Source organism: Embiotoca jacksoni, unplaced genomic scaffold (genome assembly GCF_022577435.1).
Source record: "Embiotoca jacksoni isolate LCO1_2020_lvr unplaced genomic scaffold, fEmbJac1.0.p SCAF_2, whole genome shotgun sequence".
Taxonomy (NCBI): domain Eukaryota; kingdom Metazoa; phylum Chordata; class Actinopteri; family Embiotocidae; genus Embiotoca; species Embiotoca jacksoni.
In genome coordinates, this window is record NW_027185340.1 from 251,354 (window position 1) to 268,257 (window position 16,904).

The following is a 16,904-nucleotide window of genomic DNA, read 5'->3' on the forward strand; positions in this document are numbered from 1 at the left end:
TACAGCTTCAGTGGATGCAGGCTACATGCAGTGCCTGTTTAAAAGCTTTAAAAACCAATCCTGTTATTTGTCCAATATTAATTATATTGCAGATATCTTTACTGAGGTTTTTAGGGTTATCTCACTTACAGATGGAGACATGAAAAATGAATGTCATACTGGGAAGGTTTTAAAGACTTTTTTGGTCCTGTTGATTCATGCATCTCGAACAGGCAACTTGTTGTCGTTGCACTCATCATACAAGCACTATTGTGGACTGTCTTTTAGGCCTTGTTAAAAATTGAGTAGCTTAAACTGGCCGGGAAATTACAATAGAGGACTGTGACATTTGAGAGATTGCTTAATGGACAGGTTTTGCAGGTACTGTTAATATGAGGGTTCTTTATTGCTTTACTAACTTGCTTGTAATAAATCCAGCAGCTTCGATGGCTTAGCATGGTGTCGTATTGTGTGGATATTTATTGTACTAATTATTAAGTGAAGTACCCACTGATATGTTATATTGTGTCTCATTGGAAAGTTTATCCCTGTCAGTTAAGTACTTAACCAATATTTAAAATGTGTATGTTTTTTCAGCGTTCTCATATTAGGTGATTTTGAAGACTATTTTGTCATGTGAGAGGAACTACTTTTGTGACATACTGAGGGCTTGATGATCACCTGAAGTACTGTAAGGGCTCTTTAAATACAGGGTTTTATGCTTGCTTCCTGTAGTATTTATAGTTTTCCCTTTACATAAACATGTCTAATTGTCTACATTTATCATTTATCATATAGAACCATGTTTATACACCAAGGACTTGGGTGTTGCTAATGTCATCAACACAGAGTGACTTTCAGCTGCATTTTTCAGCTGTTCATCTGATGGAACAGATACGCTCCAAGCTGTGTACAAGGGCAGCGTAACAGCTCACATTTTACTGGAACTATATGCCTGTCAACACGGGCAGGAGCGTAGTTACATGCTCAAAGTTTATTTTCCTAAATTATACGCACGTCACTACAGTGATTGTGTTTTGGGCCGTGAGCGCCTCTGAAACGCATCTGGCTGCTTTGGCAGCTCATGCTGCGTCTTCTGAGTAGACACGGTGAAAGGCTCACGGAAGTTGTAGCTCCGTCGCATGGTTCCATGGCACCCCTATCCAAAACACCTGAAGTTTCTCATATGTACCTTCATATACTGCTTTTCAAAAGCATGGGCTCATGCTTAAAGAAATGGAGGTCCATTGTTCACAAATGTTCAACTGATATGGTTTCTGAGGTCTGAGCTCCATTCACTCTCAAATGGGCCATAATACATTTGGGATATATCTGGATACATGGCACTCTGTTTCCACAGGGCCTGTAATGGCTCTCTGGGATCTTTTCTGGCTTGATGATAATAAGCCCAATGCCCTTAGACAGTATATTATTGCACTCTCGCCTGCATACCAGCAAAAAACAAAGGAAACCCACCCACTACCAGCAGCTTGCACTACTCGGGAGTAAGTGTCCATTTCCCCTTTTTCCTTTTTAGAGAGGTGCAGCTATACAGCAGCTTTAAGTGCTGCCAAAAAGGTGTGGACAACAGCTCTCTGAATGTATACACAGCCAGGCTATTTTCTTTCATTTCCTCTTTAAGAACCACTGTTTTAGACCTCAGTTTTAGTGTATACAGTATACTTTCTGTGGTTGTCCTTTTTTTTTACTCAATCAGTCATGACAAACATTTAAAAAGTCGTAACCCATCAAGATTAATTTGAGAAATGAGGCGGGAGGACCGGGCAGTCTTTTTTACTCAATCTAATGATTCACTGTGACGTAAAATGGTATTTTGTGTCCTCATTACAATGAAAATCAACTAAACTAATGTATTTTTTGTGCAGCTTTTAGCTTATTGTCATGATTCACTGGTTCATCAGTAACATTTAGGCTGCCACCCAAACAGATGGTAGACCAAACAAGCCAAATACCAGTAAATGTTGAACATTAGGTTGACCTGTAGTAAACGGGCAATTATCTCTTCTTCAGCCCTTTAAAAATGTGTTGAGTAAGTATTAATATTAAAATTGATAATAGTTGTCGAGTCACAATTGAATCACATCTTTTTTTTCAACTGAATCCAGGAATGTAGGCAGCTTACTTCCTTTTCCACTGCAAGATTCAGGTTCTAAATTCAGCTCCTGGACCAGATTTCCTGACCCACCAAAAGCTCTTTCTTCAGGGGGAGTACTGGAGGGCAGTTTGTTGACGTGAGCGATTTGTTTTCAATAAACGTTCTTTCTATTTTTGTGGACAGTCTTATCAGTGTTTGATTTGATTGCGTACGGAAGCAGAACTCTTTTTTAACTTCTGCATATCGGACACATGATTCATGCAGTAGGAAATATCACTTGTGTTTTTTGTTTGAGTGTCAACGTTATTAGCCTGTTTTTTTTATGTTATTAAGTTGCAGATAATTTACTAGCAGGAATGAGCATAAATAGGCCAGTAATTCCTGATGAATCTAGGTTTAATTTCTGGGACTGTTTGATCAGAAAGGCCATGTTTACTGATGAGGTATTTGCAGAAACAAGCTGAAATGCCGTTGTCCATTTTGCACAAAAAGCAGTTTTAAAATGTAGCCAGCTTAATGTAGACGTACTGTAGACTGTCAATCATGCACGTAAAAGTCACGTGATGAATGTGTTGGTTCATTTTTTGTGATACCTGATGAAGATCTGTGTTCGATCAACATCGCTCTGTAAAATTACATTTTTCTGGAAGTTATCGGTGTAGTGTGCATATCTTTATTCTCACTGCTGCCTTCAGTTTCTCTTTTTAAATCCAGCAGTAATAATGAAATCTGATATGAGTGCCCTACACTCTTGTTTGTCACACATAAAAAAATAAAAAAAAAACACTCAGAAACGTAGACGAGAGTTGAAAAATGGATGAATAATAAAGAAATCTACCTTTTGTCATCCAAGTTTCTTATGATCCTGGATAACATATTAAGACAACTACATAATTCTGTGTACATAATGGTTTCGATCAGGTTGCTGCAACAGATAGTCACATTTGTCAAGTAAATGTAAATGCTGACACTTTTTTTTGCCGACCGGGACCACCTCCCAGGGCCGGATAAAGAAAACATGCAACACCATTTTCACACCTTTTTTTTTTTTTTAAGCCAGGGAGGCCAAATGAAATAGCTGTCACGAGACATGTGTGTGTGAATGGAGATAAGCTATTAAACATTGAGGGCACACCGGCTGGCTCAAAAGCACAGCGGGACAACTGCAGAGGTGACGGCACACTGAAGGGTTCTGATGGGAGTCATTACATTTCATGACACCTCCAGAGCAGAACACCCTCCTTCATTTCTACAAGCACACAAGGACGTGGTCATCAAACTCCACCTCTGGCAAAACTCCTAAAAGATGCGACCTCCCACCTACCCAGTCTTTCACTAGCCAAAGGGACTGATGGGAAATAAAGTGTGTTGTCCGGGTTAGGCGTGTTGTGTATCAACGTCGGCAGCTGTACAGTGGCTTCGCCCAGCCTGCTGGTCGACATGCAGCACGCGTGGCGTATCATCATTTATAGTAGCCATTCTTCTACTTTATCTGCCATGGTTCATTGGAGCACAACATGCCCAACTTCCTCTTTTTAATTGCCTGCGTGCTCATTAAAATTCTGAGCGCTGTGCTTCTTAAAGCTCATTTAGTGTCGTCTAAGAGGGAAAAAAATAGCAGCAGTAGCTACGTTGAGTGCTCACTAGTAATGACCGGCAAATAGGAGATATTAAAAAGAAAAGGGCGGTTACTCTTCTCCTGAGGTCTCCTGCTTGGCCTCTGTTGGTAATAGTAACCGGCCTTGGAAAAATGGCTCTTTGAAAGTGAATTGCTTTTCCTTTGGTCAGAAAGTACTTTCGTAGGTACTTGAAATTATTATGCGGCTGTTAAGGTGTCTATATATGATGGCTTACTTGTCTGCTGTGCACTTTACTTTCTGCTGAGCCCTTAACTATAATCATTTGAGTGCAAAGCATTACTAAAGCAGGATTACAATAAGTTTATTTTTTTTTAATTTTTAGATAAATCTTTTTCACCAAGACTTTCATTTTTGTATGCTTTAAAGGGTAGTCAGTGCATTTTTTTCTAAAACTAGTTTTATTTAGTTTTTAGTTCATGTTTTAGTTTAAGTAAGTTTTCTGTAATCATTCTAGGTAAGGATGTAGGATGACCAAAATGGATATTGAACTCTTTGGGCTAACAGACAAACAAGAAGTGTTGTATTGAACTAAATACAGTCGTTATTCAGTCAGGACTCTATTCATGATAGAACTTTGAAGGAAATCTTAAATCTTAAAGAAGCAAACGCCCAGACTATTTTCTATACACAGCAACACCCTTATTACAGGAATCAAAAGTTTAATTTTGTAAAATTTTGGTCAAGAACAACTCTCGCCAGAGCTGACCTGTAGTACCCCGAATTCACTGAATATATGCGTCTGGGTCCCCTCCACAGGGGGTCGTCTGCAGTCCTTGCAGCCTACTGGGCGTAGGCCTCGGGCTCATTAAAAACCATTGTAGCAGCTCTAAACAAGCAGTATACACAGAAACCATCTGAACTCTACAACTGCTGCAACTGAATTTAGGAGAAAGCTTCATCGCATGTAACCTCTGAAACGTGTTGCTGATTGTTCAGCGAACATTAATGCGAACATGCAAACAGGGTGTACAGACTATAATCACAGCAAAGAGAACTGAAGCTGTGAGTGATCGTCTGCCGGAGCTAGGCTCAACCTGCTGTCAGAGAGTTCCTCAGGCGGGATACATTCGGCATCAGTGGGTTCATTCATTCTAGCAATGTCCTTGTAGGTTAACTGTAACTTTTGGCAAACAGTCCACAAGGTGAGGGTTAAAAACACAAAGGAATGGGTTCAAGTCAGAACAGTATGTGAAACAAAAGTAAGAAGTAAATGATATGTAGCATCAAACCACAAGCCATCCTATCACGCAGCATATTTCATAGCAGGTGTGAGGTACCAGACATTTTCCAAATGAAATCCAGAGCGCAGCAGGACCCGTCTCTGTATGCAGATTCTGAAAATGAATTGTGGATCTTTTCAGGGTTTCTGTCATTGTGCACCGGGTGCTCGGTCTCCTGCTTTCCTGCTCACAGCTGCGTTGAAGAGTGATCAGCTGATCCAGGATCATTCCTCATTAGTCACCGCTACGCTGTCACTACATTCCTTCTGTTTTTCTCGCTTGGTATTCTGTGTTTTATCCCTGAGAAATAGGTACGAACTATGATGGCTGGACCATTACTCTGCTGCAGTATTCTCTGGAGACGGATTACCTTTGTTTCTCTCTGCACTGGAATAAATACTGGCATGCAAGTCAGGACACTGAGTTTGAAGACTGAGAGTGTGAATGAACTGTATTATCACTTTTGATTCACTGGAGGAGCTGGCCTCATCTGTCTGCTCAGTTTCAGCTCCCATCATGCTGTGAACCATCTTTTAGCACTCTTATTAACGCTGAATATAAAAACTTAAAAGCTGCTTCCTGTCTCACGTTAAGAACGAGATAAAAGGAATTGACATTGCATTGGAGTTGTAAACATTAAACCTCCCACTGTGGCTGTGTACTCTGAACCTCCAGCTGTTTGAGCTCACACACACACACACACACACACACACACACACACACACACACACACACACACACACACACACACACACACACACACACACACACACACACACACACACACACACACACTTATTACCATCTCTTACCTTGTTGTGAAAGGTGTCTCTTCCAGATGATTTCACTCATGTCCCTCACTGTGTTGTCTCTTGCTTGTAGTGCATGTATTCACTTTTTCATCTATTGTCCCCCCACACAGCTCATCTGAGAAGTCGCTGCCCTGGAGAACTGCAGGTATGTCGGCACAGACTCAGAAATGATTGAATTGCTGTTGCTTTCACAACAACTGTTTTTTTCTTTTTCTTTTTCCCATTTGTACCACGTGTTTATGCATTTAGATCATATTTGCTGTCCTTTTCATGCATTTGTAGGAATATTGAAGCAAACACACCCCCACCTCAGTATTTACCTGCACCTGAACTTGCATAATAATCCCACATGCAGCAGTATTTGTCCATTGATTAGTGTGAAACAACAAATTGCTGTTCCCTGTGTAGAGATTTACTGCAACATAATGGACTACAAGGCCACTTCCTTTCTCTGGGATGCTTCTGCTGTGGATGCCATTCATTACTAAAATATAAACCCTATTTATGTTAGCTCTCTGCAGGTTTGAAACAACCTGTGTGTCCATCCTGTGGAGGAAGCTACAATACATTCCCAAATTATTTATCAATTTCTGTTCCTGGATGAGACCTTTAGTCAGTGGTCGGATCAATAACTACGACCTCGCATTCTTTATTTTATATTCTAACTGATGTGAAGTGAAGTGGACAGCAGTGTTAAATATCACCGAGAAAATACTGAGACACGGAGCATCAGTAAGGAATCACTACTAGAGTGTGTAGAGGCTAGTGTGTGTGTGTGTGTGTGTGTGTGTGTGTGTGTGTGTGTGTGTGTGTGTGTGTGTGTGTGTGGAGTGCAGCACAGCGCAGACATGTTTTACATTTCCACAGTAATCATTGCTAATAGGAGCCTTTTCGATGGAGCTCCGGCAGGTTCTTGTTTTAATATTTCTTCCAGCTGTTTGTGCCCACTCAGACAGAACGGCCATCAGTGACAGGTAGCAGAAGGACTTCTCTCGGACCCCTTCGGTCTCTGTTTGTTTAGCCCGCATCCTTGAAGGATCTTTAGGACAGAACAGATAATGAATTCAATTTACTAATGTCTTTCATGGCTTATTAATTACATAGTGAAACGCTGAATTTCTGCATTGGTCATTAATCTTTTATTGTCGATCCTGTCAGAAGAGCCTATGGGGGGTTATAGTTGTACATATGCACTGGGAATATTAATACTACACGCTTTTCTCATTTGCTCCCCGCTTCCCATTTCCTTGCTGAATGCATTTCATTAGCGTTGAAACAGTCAGGGACTAATCACAATCGCTGTTTTGCTTTCTATTGATTTCTCATTCTACTGTAGATGATAAATGATAGTCAGATGTGGTAATGTACTTTTTCCAGTCTAAATGAATTAAACTCTAAATGTGTGGCTCCGAGCGTGATGGGCCACGTTATTTCTGTGAGGCTTATTGGCCTCATGAGCCACCGTATGTGTCTCCTGCCTGAGAAACTGGGATGAAAGAGTCACTGTCGAAACAAGTCCTTTAGCCACAGGAAATGTCAATGCAGTCACTCCTGATGTGCACTGAGAGCAGAGGACAAACATCTCAGAATAAAAGATGTGTTTCGCCTCTTATTCTTTTTCAGACATGCACTCCTCCTTATATTGGCAGCTCTATATGTTAGCATCATGTTCGAGTCATGTTTTTTTTACAAAGCCACTGCAAATAATAAAGAGCGTATCACGACTAGTTTTGCTACTGTCTGATATATTCAGTAATAGGAAATGTCATTGTTAAATAAAACATTTCGAAACCAAAGGCTAATGCCACTTGACAAGTTCTCCACTTGGACTCCACCCCACCGCTTGGATGCCTAGCAGGCACAAAATTATAAGGCTGCGGTCCTTTATATACTTATGAATATGTATTTTCAACCCTATCAGTGTCAAAATTAGCCTTAGAGTCTATTTTTAGTACCGTTCAAATTGACCTGCTTGGCCACTTCTTCTTGTGTAATGTGAGTGTCACTGGACTTGATTTATAGATGTGTTTTATATCCAGTTTCTGGGGATGCTCTTTATATCCAATCAATATCTAAAAAATGTATGCGTGGAAAATAAAATAAGAGGGAAACAGACAAGGTTTCTGTTTGGGTTCTGCTGGACTGTAAATTGGGCAGCAATATTCAACCATTTTATGTAGTGCATTCTCAATAGACAAGAAAATGAATTGGGGGGCAACAGGGTGCTCAAACAACTACCAGTGGGATTACCACAGCGAGGGCACACAGCAGAGATTAACACGCAACTGGAAACTCGTTTTTTTTTTAAAATCATCACTGGTGCATCAATGTGAAAGGTGACAACACTCCCTCTTCAGTGTCTGTCACACATGATCTATCCAGAGTGGACATGTCACGTGAGAAAACAGACAACATGACGTTGGTCATTTTAAATGTGAATGCACAAATCTGCAATACACGTAAATCTGAAAATGGTAATGCTTCATCTTTATTTTGTTACAAAAGGCTTCGTTCTCCCTCTGCTCAGTGTCTGTCTTCCTGTTCCACCTCCGTTCTGGCTTTTTGGCATCTTGTCTATCAAATAGGGTGAAGACCCAGTCGAATGACGTGTGCCAGACAGAGTCGCTGGCAGAATGCAAGTAGACAGGAAGTGAAAATCTTGTTCAGCCTTGTGATTGCTTAAAGTTTAGAGGACATATAAATGCTTTTTTATTGCGTACAATCATCTCCTTTTTTTTATACTATAAACAATAGTTTTTTATACTTAAACAAGTCCCGTGTATCACCACTATGAAGTGTAAATTATTTCAAATGAGGTCTTTTTTGTTCACCTTTCCCCAGCATATACCCAGCATCCTTTGCTTTCTCCCCAACTGTAAATAGGAATGTGTATTTTCCTAACAATACAGAGAAAGACAACGAAGGAGCCGAACGTTATTCAAGATACTGTGAGGCAAAAACTTCTATGGTTGCTACTTTATAAAGGTCACGTATTAAAAGAGCAGCGCTGTGAAAAGGCACACGGCTGGTAAAAAGTGAGGAGCTTGGATATAAATTGAACTTACCGAGGACTCGGACACGCGATGGCTGACATTCTCACAGCGGGCCGTTCCCAAAGTGTATTCTGACAATTTGACCGAAGACCTGCTTTAATCTGTCTCGAGTCCATCCTATCTGTAAACAAAGCTAGCACGCTTAGATGTCCAGAGGTCGGAGTGCGAGATGCCAGCTTGTCAAACACTCGGCCCATGTGTCAACAGATTTATTCAACAGGTCGGCTTTGGAAACAAGGCGGCTTCTTCCTGGGATTGTCTCATGAAGAGAAGCAGGCAGGATTGGACAGAACATGGCCGCTAACGTTAGCATCCTCGTTCCCTTCCTTTCTCTGCCTATTGTACCGGTGATTGCAGAGGAACTCATTGACTCTGGTCACGCTTAACGAGATTGTGGCTGTGGGGAAACATTGTGCACGGAGACATTAGACATCTAATTCCAGTTTGTTTGCCACACTAGTTGTTGTCATGCATGAGAAGAGGGAGATGTAGGGGAATGTTAGAGCAGGGAAGCTATTAGAAGCATGGCTGTCTACACAGATGAAGTGACATGCTACCCAATTTTGATTTCCCAAATTAGTATGGCAGTAAATTTAATGACTGCAACTGTATAGAAATGTGAAACTAATGTTGCAGAAATGATTGCCTGTTATTGTTTCCTATCAATTACACACACAACAAATTGTTGACTGCTTTATGACTGTTCGAGTCTTTCAATCTTAAAGCCCAAACTCTGTGATTGTTTCAGACGCCGAGCTCCTCCTCTCTGTCTGACTTTCTGCTCTGCTGTCTTCTCAGATGCGTCCGCCTCAGGGGACACCAAATCTCGGGTGACTGACAGCTCCCAGTCGCCCAGCTACCGCATCAGGGCGGAGTCAGAGCAGGTGTCTCCGTACTCCCCGGAGCAGCCCTCCCTTCATGAAAGTGAGGGTCTGTTATTGCTTTCTCCATCTCCCGCAGTCCTCTTTTCTCCCGACCCACTTCCTCTTTCCCTGACCTCGGCATTCTCCTACAACGATGGACATTTTCAACATGCAAACTCTGTCTTTGCTTCTCTTTTGATTCATTTTTGTTTTGAACTTTTCTTTTTTATCCTGATATTTGATCCTTTTGAGTGTCACTGATAACGGATCCCTTATCACATGTTATGAAAGGCTGGGTGACGTGCTGTGGCACTGAATCATAGCGTAGTACAACTGTTAAACTCCCCCTGCTGTGCCATTTGTCATTAGTAAGGTTATCTAGGTAAAGGTCATGTCTGTTATGAAACCTTTTATGATGTGTCTGTCTCCTGCGCCTTCAACCCTCCCCTGTCCTCTCTCTACATTTCATTGTCCTCTGTCTCCTTCTGTCACTCTGTCTTGCAGGGTCCGCAGGGAATTCATGTAGCTCCACTCAGATGAACTCGTACTCGGACAGTGGCTATCAAGATGCAAGCAGTGGATACCTCAGCGGCCAGCACCCGGGCAAGGCTGAGCTGAGGATGCAGCACTCCTTCCCTGGTGCTGGCACCGGCACCCTCATGAGGAATGCCAGGGCTGAAGGCCAGACTTCTGGCCAGGTACGGACTTAACTGCATGTGCAAAATGTCAAGTCAAAATCTATCTTATCATACATCTTGTTATTGTCACAATGTCCTAAGGCTGCTGTCATTGGCTTGCTCCAAAATGGCTGTTACATGTTGTTCTGCGAAGGTAGCCGATGTACAGCTGGAAGGAAGCACCGCAACATAAACATGCTTCATACAGTTCTGCACACAAAGACTGCTGAGAACCCAAATGGTGCTGTCACATGATAGAGGGGGGTGGAGACAGAGGACATAAATATGGCCCAGAGTAAAGTCATGCCCTGTAATGAATTGCTTTATGTTATTTAGCATGTCATTATCATCGCTCAATCCAGTTTGCAGCAGAGAGCACAACATGTTCATCATTTTTAGAGCTCCTTATGGACTGAAGGAATAAATAGACAATGCAATTTCCTTCTGACCACCAGGTTCCAGCCGTGACAACAGCCGTGCCTGGCCGTGCCATGCGAAGGGTAAGCTCAGTGCCTTCTCGCTCCCACTCGCCAGCCTACGCCAGCAGTTTGTCCCCGTCCCGCGGCTCCCTGCGTACCTCAGTTGGCAGTGCCTATGGCTCCCCCATTGTAACGGAGCCCAAACCCCTCTCCAGCATCTACTCCACAACCCTGCCCTCTACCCAGCGCACCAGTACTACTGGCATCGGGGGCAGCGGCTCACCCTACTCCACCCAGAAAAACTCCCCGGCTGCACTGCGACGCATGGGCTCCACAAACTCGCGATCCGGCAGCCGCACCACCTCACCTTATCAGGCCTCCGCAGGGTCGTCGTCGGGCCGCGTGGGCTCGCCCCTGACAATGGTGGACAACATCAATCCTCCACTGACGAAGCAGCCCACTCACTCATCGTCTCCGGTCAGGGCGAGCATGACCGCTGTGCCCCAGCACTACAGCTCCACGCTGCCCCGCTCCATGCTCCACAACACCGACCCCTACGGACCCCAGAGTTACGACATTTACGAGAGGATGACGCGACCTGACAGCCTCACAGGTACGCCAGTGCACGCACACACACACACGCACACGCACACACGCACACACACGCACACACACACACACACACACACACACACACACACACACACGTGCACGCACACGCACACGCACGGGCACGCACACACACACACACACACACACACGCACGTGCACGCACACGCACACGCACGGGCACGCACACACACACACACACACACACACACACGCACGTGCACGCACACACACGTGCACACACACACACACACACACACACACACACACACACACGCACGTGCACGCACACACACGTGCACACACACACACACACACACACACACACACACACACACACACACACACACACTGCTATTTAGAGGACATTGTGCTTTATTGGGGGAAAAAAAAGTATAAAGGCAAAATTGTAGATACTGAAATATCTTCTATTAAAGGAGAGGATTAATATATTTTATTAAATGAGAGAGGATTAATATCTTTTATTAAATGAGAGAGGATTAATATCTTTTATTAAATGAGAGGATTACTGTGTGTTTGTGTGAGTTGTTTTTGAGCTCAGACTGAAACGCCTCAACATAGAATTGTTTTTAATGTTGTTTCTACTGGAAGTTTATAATTCAAGCCATTAATGTAAAAACTTGTTCTTTGAGTGTAATAGACTGCAAATCAAATTGTGTTTTGTTGTTAACAATAGATTAGGAAACCAAATCTAGCGGTCCTGATATAGGAGCCTCTATGGCGACCAGGTGGCTCGCTAACTGTTTCAGCTTACAGTAAGTTGTTTGAACATTAATTTGATGAACTCGCGCATAAACACAGAAGACGTTTCATTGTACACTTAACACAAAGGCTAGCAGAAAGTGAGGTTTATATATCCTGATGGACTGTATGACCAGTATGTACAACTCCCATTAACTGGTTTCTGGTTACATATTTTAAATCACTTGCTCCTGTTACCACACAACCAGTGTTGGGAAAGCTCCGTTTGAAATGGAATATGTTACAAGTTCTTCAGTGACTCTTCATTCTTATCCGACAACATAACCGACCACCTCTGCGTGCTCGCTGACAACAATGCACAATCATTTGATTGCCAGAAGAAAGGCGGTGCAAAGTCGAGCTAGCAAATCAATCAAACCAAGGCTCTAAATGTGAGTGGCGACGTGGACAGAGGGCAGTCCTGCAAAGCAGCAAAATCAGTTATTAGTTATTTTGAACATATCTTTTTTGTCCAAAACGAATATATTCATAGCAGTAATTCTGACTTGTCACTGTACGGAAAGCACAGGTGTGTAAATGAGGGCTGAGTTCCATTTAGTATCCCAGTAAGCAATTACAAGTGATGCATGCAGTAAAGCAGGACTACTGGAGGTCACCATACCGGGTGATCAGCTGACCTTCAGTCAACAATACTGCTTGATGTTGTTATTATTATATATGTGGTGTTTATTCAGATACATTTTTGTTTTGTTTAACTAAGTAGCAATTTAATCATATACATGAGGAGCTGTCCCTTTGTTGTGAAATAATAGAGACGGCAGAGGAAAACATTCCCACAAGAAACAATGGCGTTCCTTCCAAATCCAATATTTTGACACAATAATGTGTATTATGCACAATGACTGTGTGTGTGTGTGTGTGTGTGTGTGTGTGTGTGTGTGTGTGTGTGTGTGTGTGATTTATGCCGGAGATCAGGAGATCAGGAAGATAATTATTGGAGAACCTGGCCACCCAAAATAGGTTTGTGTCCTTTGAAGAGAGATTTCCTAGATGAACTTCTATCTGGACCAGTTTCTCCCCACAGCTGTGCTCATTCATTCTCTGCCCTCTGTGTCTAAGGTGTGTCTGGTACAGAAGAACACATCCAGAACTAATGATGACAACCACAATTAATACATGAGAGAGGAATTGTGAAAAATTACAGCTTTGTTCACCTTTAGGTAACATGAAGATTTTTCAGCTGGAGAAAGAAATGAAAAATAGTCATTTAAATCTGGTGAAAGCAGCGTTTGACTGTAAAATCCCAGAATGTATTCAATTTACTTTAAAGGTGAACAGAAATTCTTACTCAGCAATTCACTATATTAGTAAAAGGTTAACTGACTTTGTTCTTCCTGAATTCATGCTGCCGGGGGAAATCCTCAGATGCCCTCGTTGATGATGTTCAAGGTGAACTTTTTTTTAGTTTTTTGTATTCCATCGCTTTCTCGTCATTCTCTTTTGTTATTTGCATGCATGTCTTCTATTTGTCATTGGTCTATTCATCTACAACTAATTTCCATTTTCTTGAATGTGCAAGTGTTGATTGTAGTTGTTAGCTTTAAGATCACGTGCTACACTGTGATTTTACTCTCGTATTCTACACGACATGGAATAACATTTTTTGTCAAACTCTGGAAATTGGCAAGTGAAACCCTCATGATGCTTCAGGAAGCAGGAAGCCTGGAGAGTTTTGAGTGACATCCGTGTTTCCGAAGGGGGAAACGTCACTGAAAATCCAAAAGAGGCCCATCAGGTCAGGGGTCCAACATGTTAAAATGATGGGGTCATAATATGTGATTTAGAGGAAGGGCCCTGCTTGTGTTTGAGCTGAGTCATGTGGGTTAACGGCTGAAGATGCACGAGGGAGTGATGGCAGCTGGGTCTGGACTGTGGAAGTGTCATGACAGACTCGTCGTGGCCTTGCTGCTGGCTTTTGTCCGAGTGCTATCGCTCGCACTATGGGCCTGCGAACTTTCTTTTCTCAGCAGGATGGTACCTTTTTCAGATTTTTCAGTTTTATTTGTGTTAAATTTACAACAGATATCAGTCTGCTTTATCAAACCATCCGGCCTCATCTCGTTCTCACCTCCCTCCTATTTCTGTCTCACTCAGCTCTCATTCCCCTTTTCCCTCATAAACACATCATTTGCACTTTGCCTTTATCACAGTAATTTGTCACAAGTGTCTGCTGAGCCATAGTAGTGGGAAATGGGATGATCACATGATCAGGCTCAATTGCAAGCATTTGGCAAACACTGGCCGACAGCCTCAACGTGATGTTGGAGCCGGTGGTGGTTTTCTGTTTGGATCTATCGGTTTGTTTGTCGACCCTTTCCTCACCTCGTTCTTGCTTCGTCACACATTTTGTGGTTCTCTCTGTTTTCTTCTATCTCTTCTCTTGTGATTTCTTTTTTCTCTTCCCTCCTTTCTCCTTCCTCCCACCTGTCTCCCCTCCCTGCTCGATCACTGGCAGCATGTCATAGCCTCTGCTGAAAAATGGAAAATGAAGACAATTTATCCCTAATAATGTGCTCATTACTATCTGTGTCCATTTCAGAGCAGAGTGGGGACAGAAAAAGAGCAATGGGAAATGGCATGTCTCCTCCAAGTGTGCATTCTCTCTTTGACAGCCAAGCCTCCACTGTAGTTTTTCACCTTGCTACAATCTATTTTTACCTTTATTCTCACTTTTATGTGGAGTGAATTTCTGGTAATCATCCCAGTTTGTTTAGAGACAGGGTTTTGAAAATTGTTTTAGTTGAGGAATTCATTCAGCTGCATCCATTTAAGTGTTTGTTTCTCCAGAGCAAGCACGAGCCAAGCCGCCACCGCCCTTCGTCTACCCTCAGCCAAGTGTAATCTGTTAAAGCCACGGTGAGAGGACTGAGGGGGAGAATTAAATGACTATAACGCAGCAGGAATGTGGGCTATTCATCCTCAATAGACAGCAGTATTTCTCCCTGACAATTTGCAGATGCTTTTAGAAGTGACTGCAGCTCTTCTATCAGGGGAACAGAATAAAGAAGGCAGACAGATTAGTCTCCTCTAAGGTTGTTTCAGGAGTCGGGCTGCTGAGAGGGAGATATGCATGAAGGCTTCTGCTCCTGGAAGATTCTGTCCCTCTCACTCGGTCACAGCTCTGCCAAACAGCCCCTCTATGTGGCCGGGCTTTACATGGGATGAGAAGTCTCTGGTGGTCTTAGACGGCCTCATTAACCCTCTTTTTTATTTTCATCCTTTCTTTCCCACCGCTTCTTATATTCTCTGCTGCTTTCTTTTTCTGAGGCTCCCGCCCTGCCTTATGTCTTCCCACCACCTCGTCTCCCTCTATATCCTCACCCCCGTCAAACCTTTGAACGAGAGGAGCTGAACTGATTTCCTGCCAAGCTGCTGCTAGTGGCTATTGTGTGCGCTGCCACAGAGTGAAAGGCTTCCTGGGCTATTGAGTGCTCCGCTACAGCACACAGTGGCAGAATCTTCTTTTTTTTAAGTCTGTTTTATTTCCTACACTGCACAACAACGTGCCTCCAGTTTCAGAGTGCTTGTTTTTATGTAGCTCATTGTTAACTGCCGCCATTTGATTCCTCGTAAGCTTTTCAGGTATTTAATGGAAGCCGTTGATAAGTCTAATATTGTGACTATACCGTACAAATGGTAGCTGCAATGGTTTGTTTAGCAAAAAGCCATAAGTGAACACTAAAAGCTAAGAAACTTTCAGCCTGAGGAGCCTGAAACCCTCTAAGATGCTCCAAAAGCAATGCATTATCTGATTTATTGCTTTTTGAAAAGTATTTTTAAGTGGCAAATTAAAAACAAATACAACAATTCATCTTTTTTTCTCGCCAAGCACTCCTAAACAAATAGAAACAACCAGGCAGCACATGGACTGTGAATGGCATCGAGTCTGGGTGTTAAAACAATGTTGAGAGGACCACCCTTGTAAGATTGTAAAGAGGTTGGGAGATATTGGCAGAGAGCAAACATAATCAAACTAGCCAAGCTTTTATAGATAGGAATGCATTTGAGCTACTATTAGACCATTTTCAATCAACAACAAATACTTTCATTTGGCACTTCAAAATCAGTCTAAAAAAAAACATTCATTTATTAAATCGTGAACATCTAACTAGTGTCCACGGCCCTGTTGGATACGCTGCTCCTTTTCAAGGATACCTGCTGTCATTTATCTCATGCAGCACAATGGCTTAACAGCCAGTGAGGAAATTCAATTCATTTTTCTAAATATGACATAACCTTGACAAATAAATTGGGATTTTTTTTTTTTTTTTTGCAGCATGGATTTACACAAAATTGTTTTCATTTGTACTGATCACCTGCACAAAATATACCAGCTATTAGAGAGGATTTAGGAGTAAGGACACCAGTTGTTTAGACTTTAGGTCAAGGTAGGACTGCAATAGTTAGTTTAATAAATATTCATCTGGTTAATTTATTTACTTATGCATTTGTACTTCCGATAGAGGTTAGGTTGCTTCTAAAGGCATGGTGCTCCAGTCAGGTCAGCCTACATATGTCCCACTACTTATGTCTAAAATCTTTACTCTTCTTGTCCCTGGAGTCTCTCTGGTGCAAAAATGCTTATTTATTAATTTCCTCAGTCTCAAACTGTGACAAGACGCCCTCATTTAGCTGGTTCTGCATGGCAGAGTTGGTGCTTAGCAGCAGTCTGCTGAGCTCGTGCAGTTGGAGAGGACCCAAGTGACGTTCGGGGGCTCGTGAAGTGTGCAATG

At 42.4% G+C, this 16,904-nt stretch overlaps 1 protein-coding gene across 7 annotated transcripts in view; it reads left to right on the plus strand.

Annotated features, from left to right (window-relative positions):
* The window catches only part of LOC138200804 (plakophilin-4-like), an 81,677-nt gene that overhangs the window by 35,763 nt on the left and 29,010 nt on the right, over positions 1-16,904 (plus strand). For 3 of the 7 annotated variants that reach the window (XM_069153691.1, XM_069153690.1, XM_069153692.1), the window contains exons 4-8: positions 5,878-5,912; positions 9,619-9,750; positions 10,188-10,381; positions 10,816-11,392; positions 13,537-13,560. In XM_069153691.1, coding sequence (XP_069009792.1) covers positions 5,878-5,912; positions 9,619-9,750; positions 10,188-10,381; positions 10,816-11,392; positions 13,537-13,560 — 962 coding nt within the window. The remainder of the gene's footprint in view (positions 1-5,877; positions 5,913-9,618; positions 9,751-10,187; positions 10,382-10,815; positions 11,393-13,536; positions 13,561-16,904) is intronic. The other 4 variants (XM_069153694.1, XM_069153695.1, XM_069153696.1 and 1 more) reach the window with 4 other exon arrangements.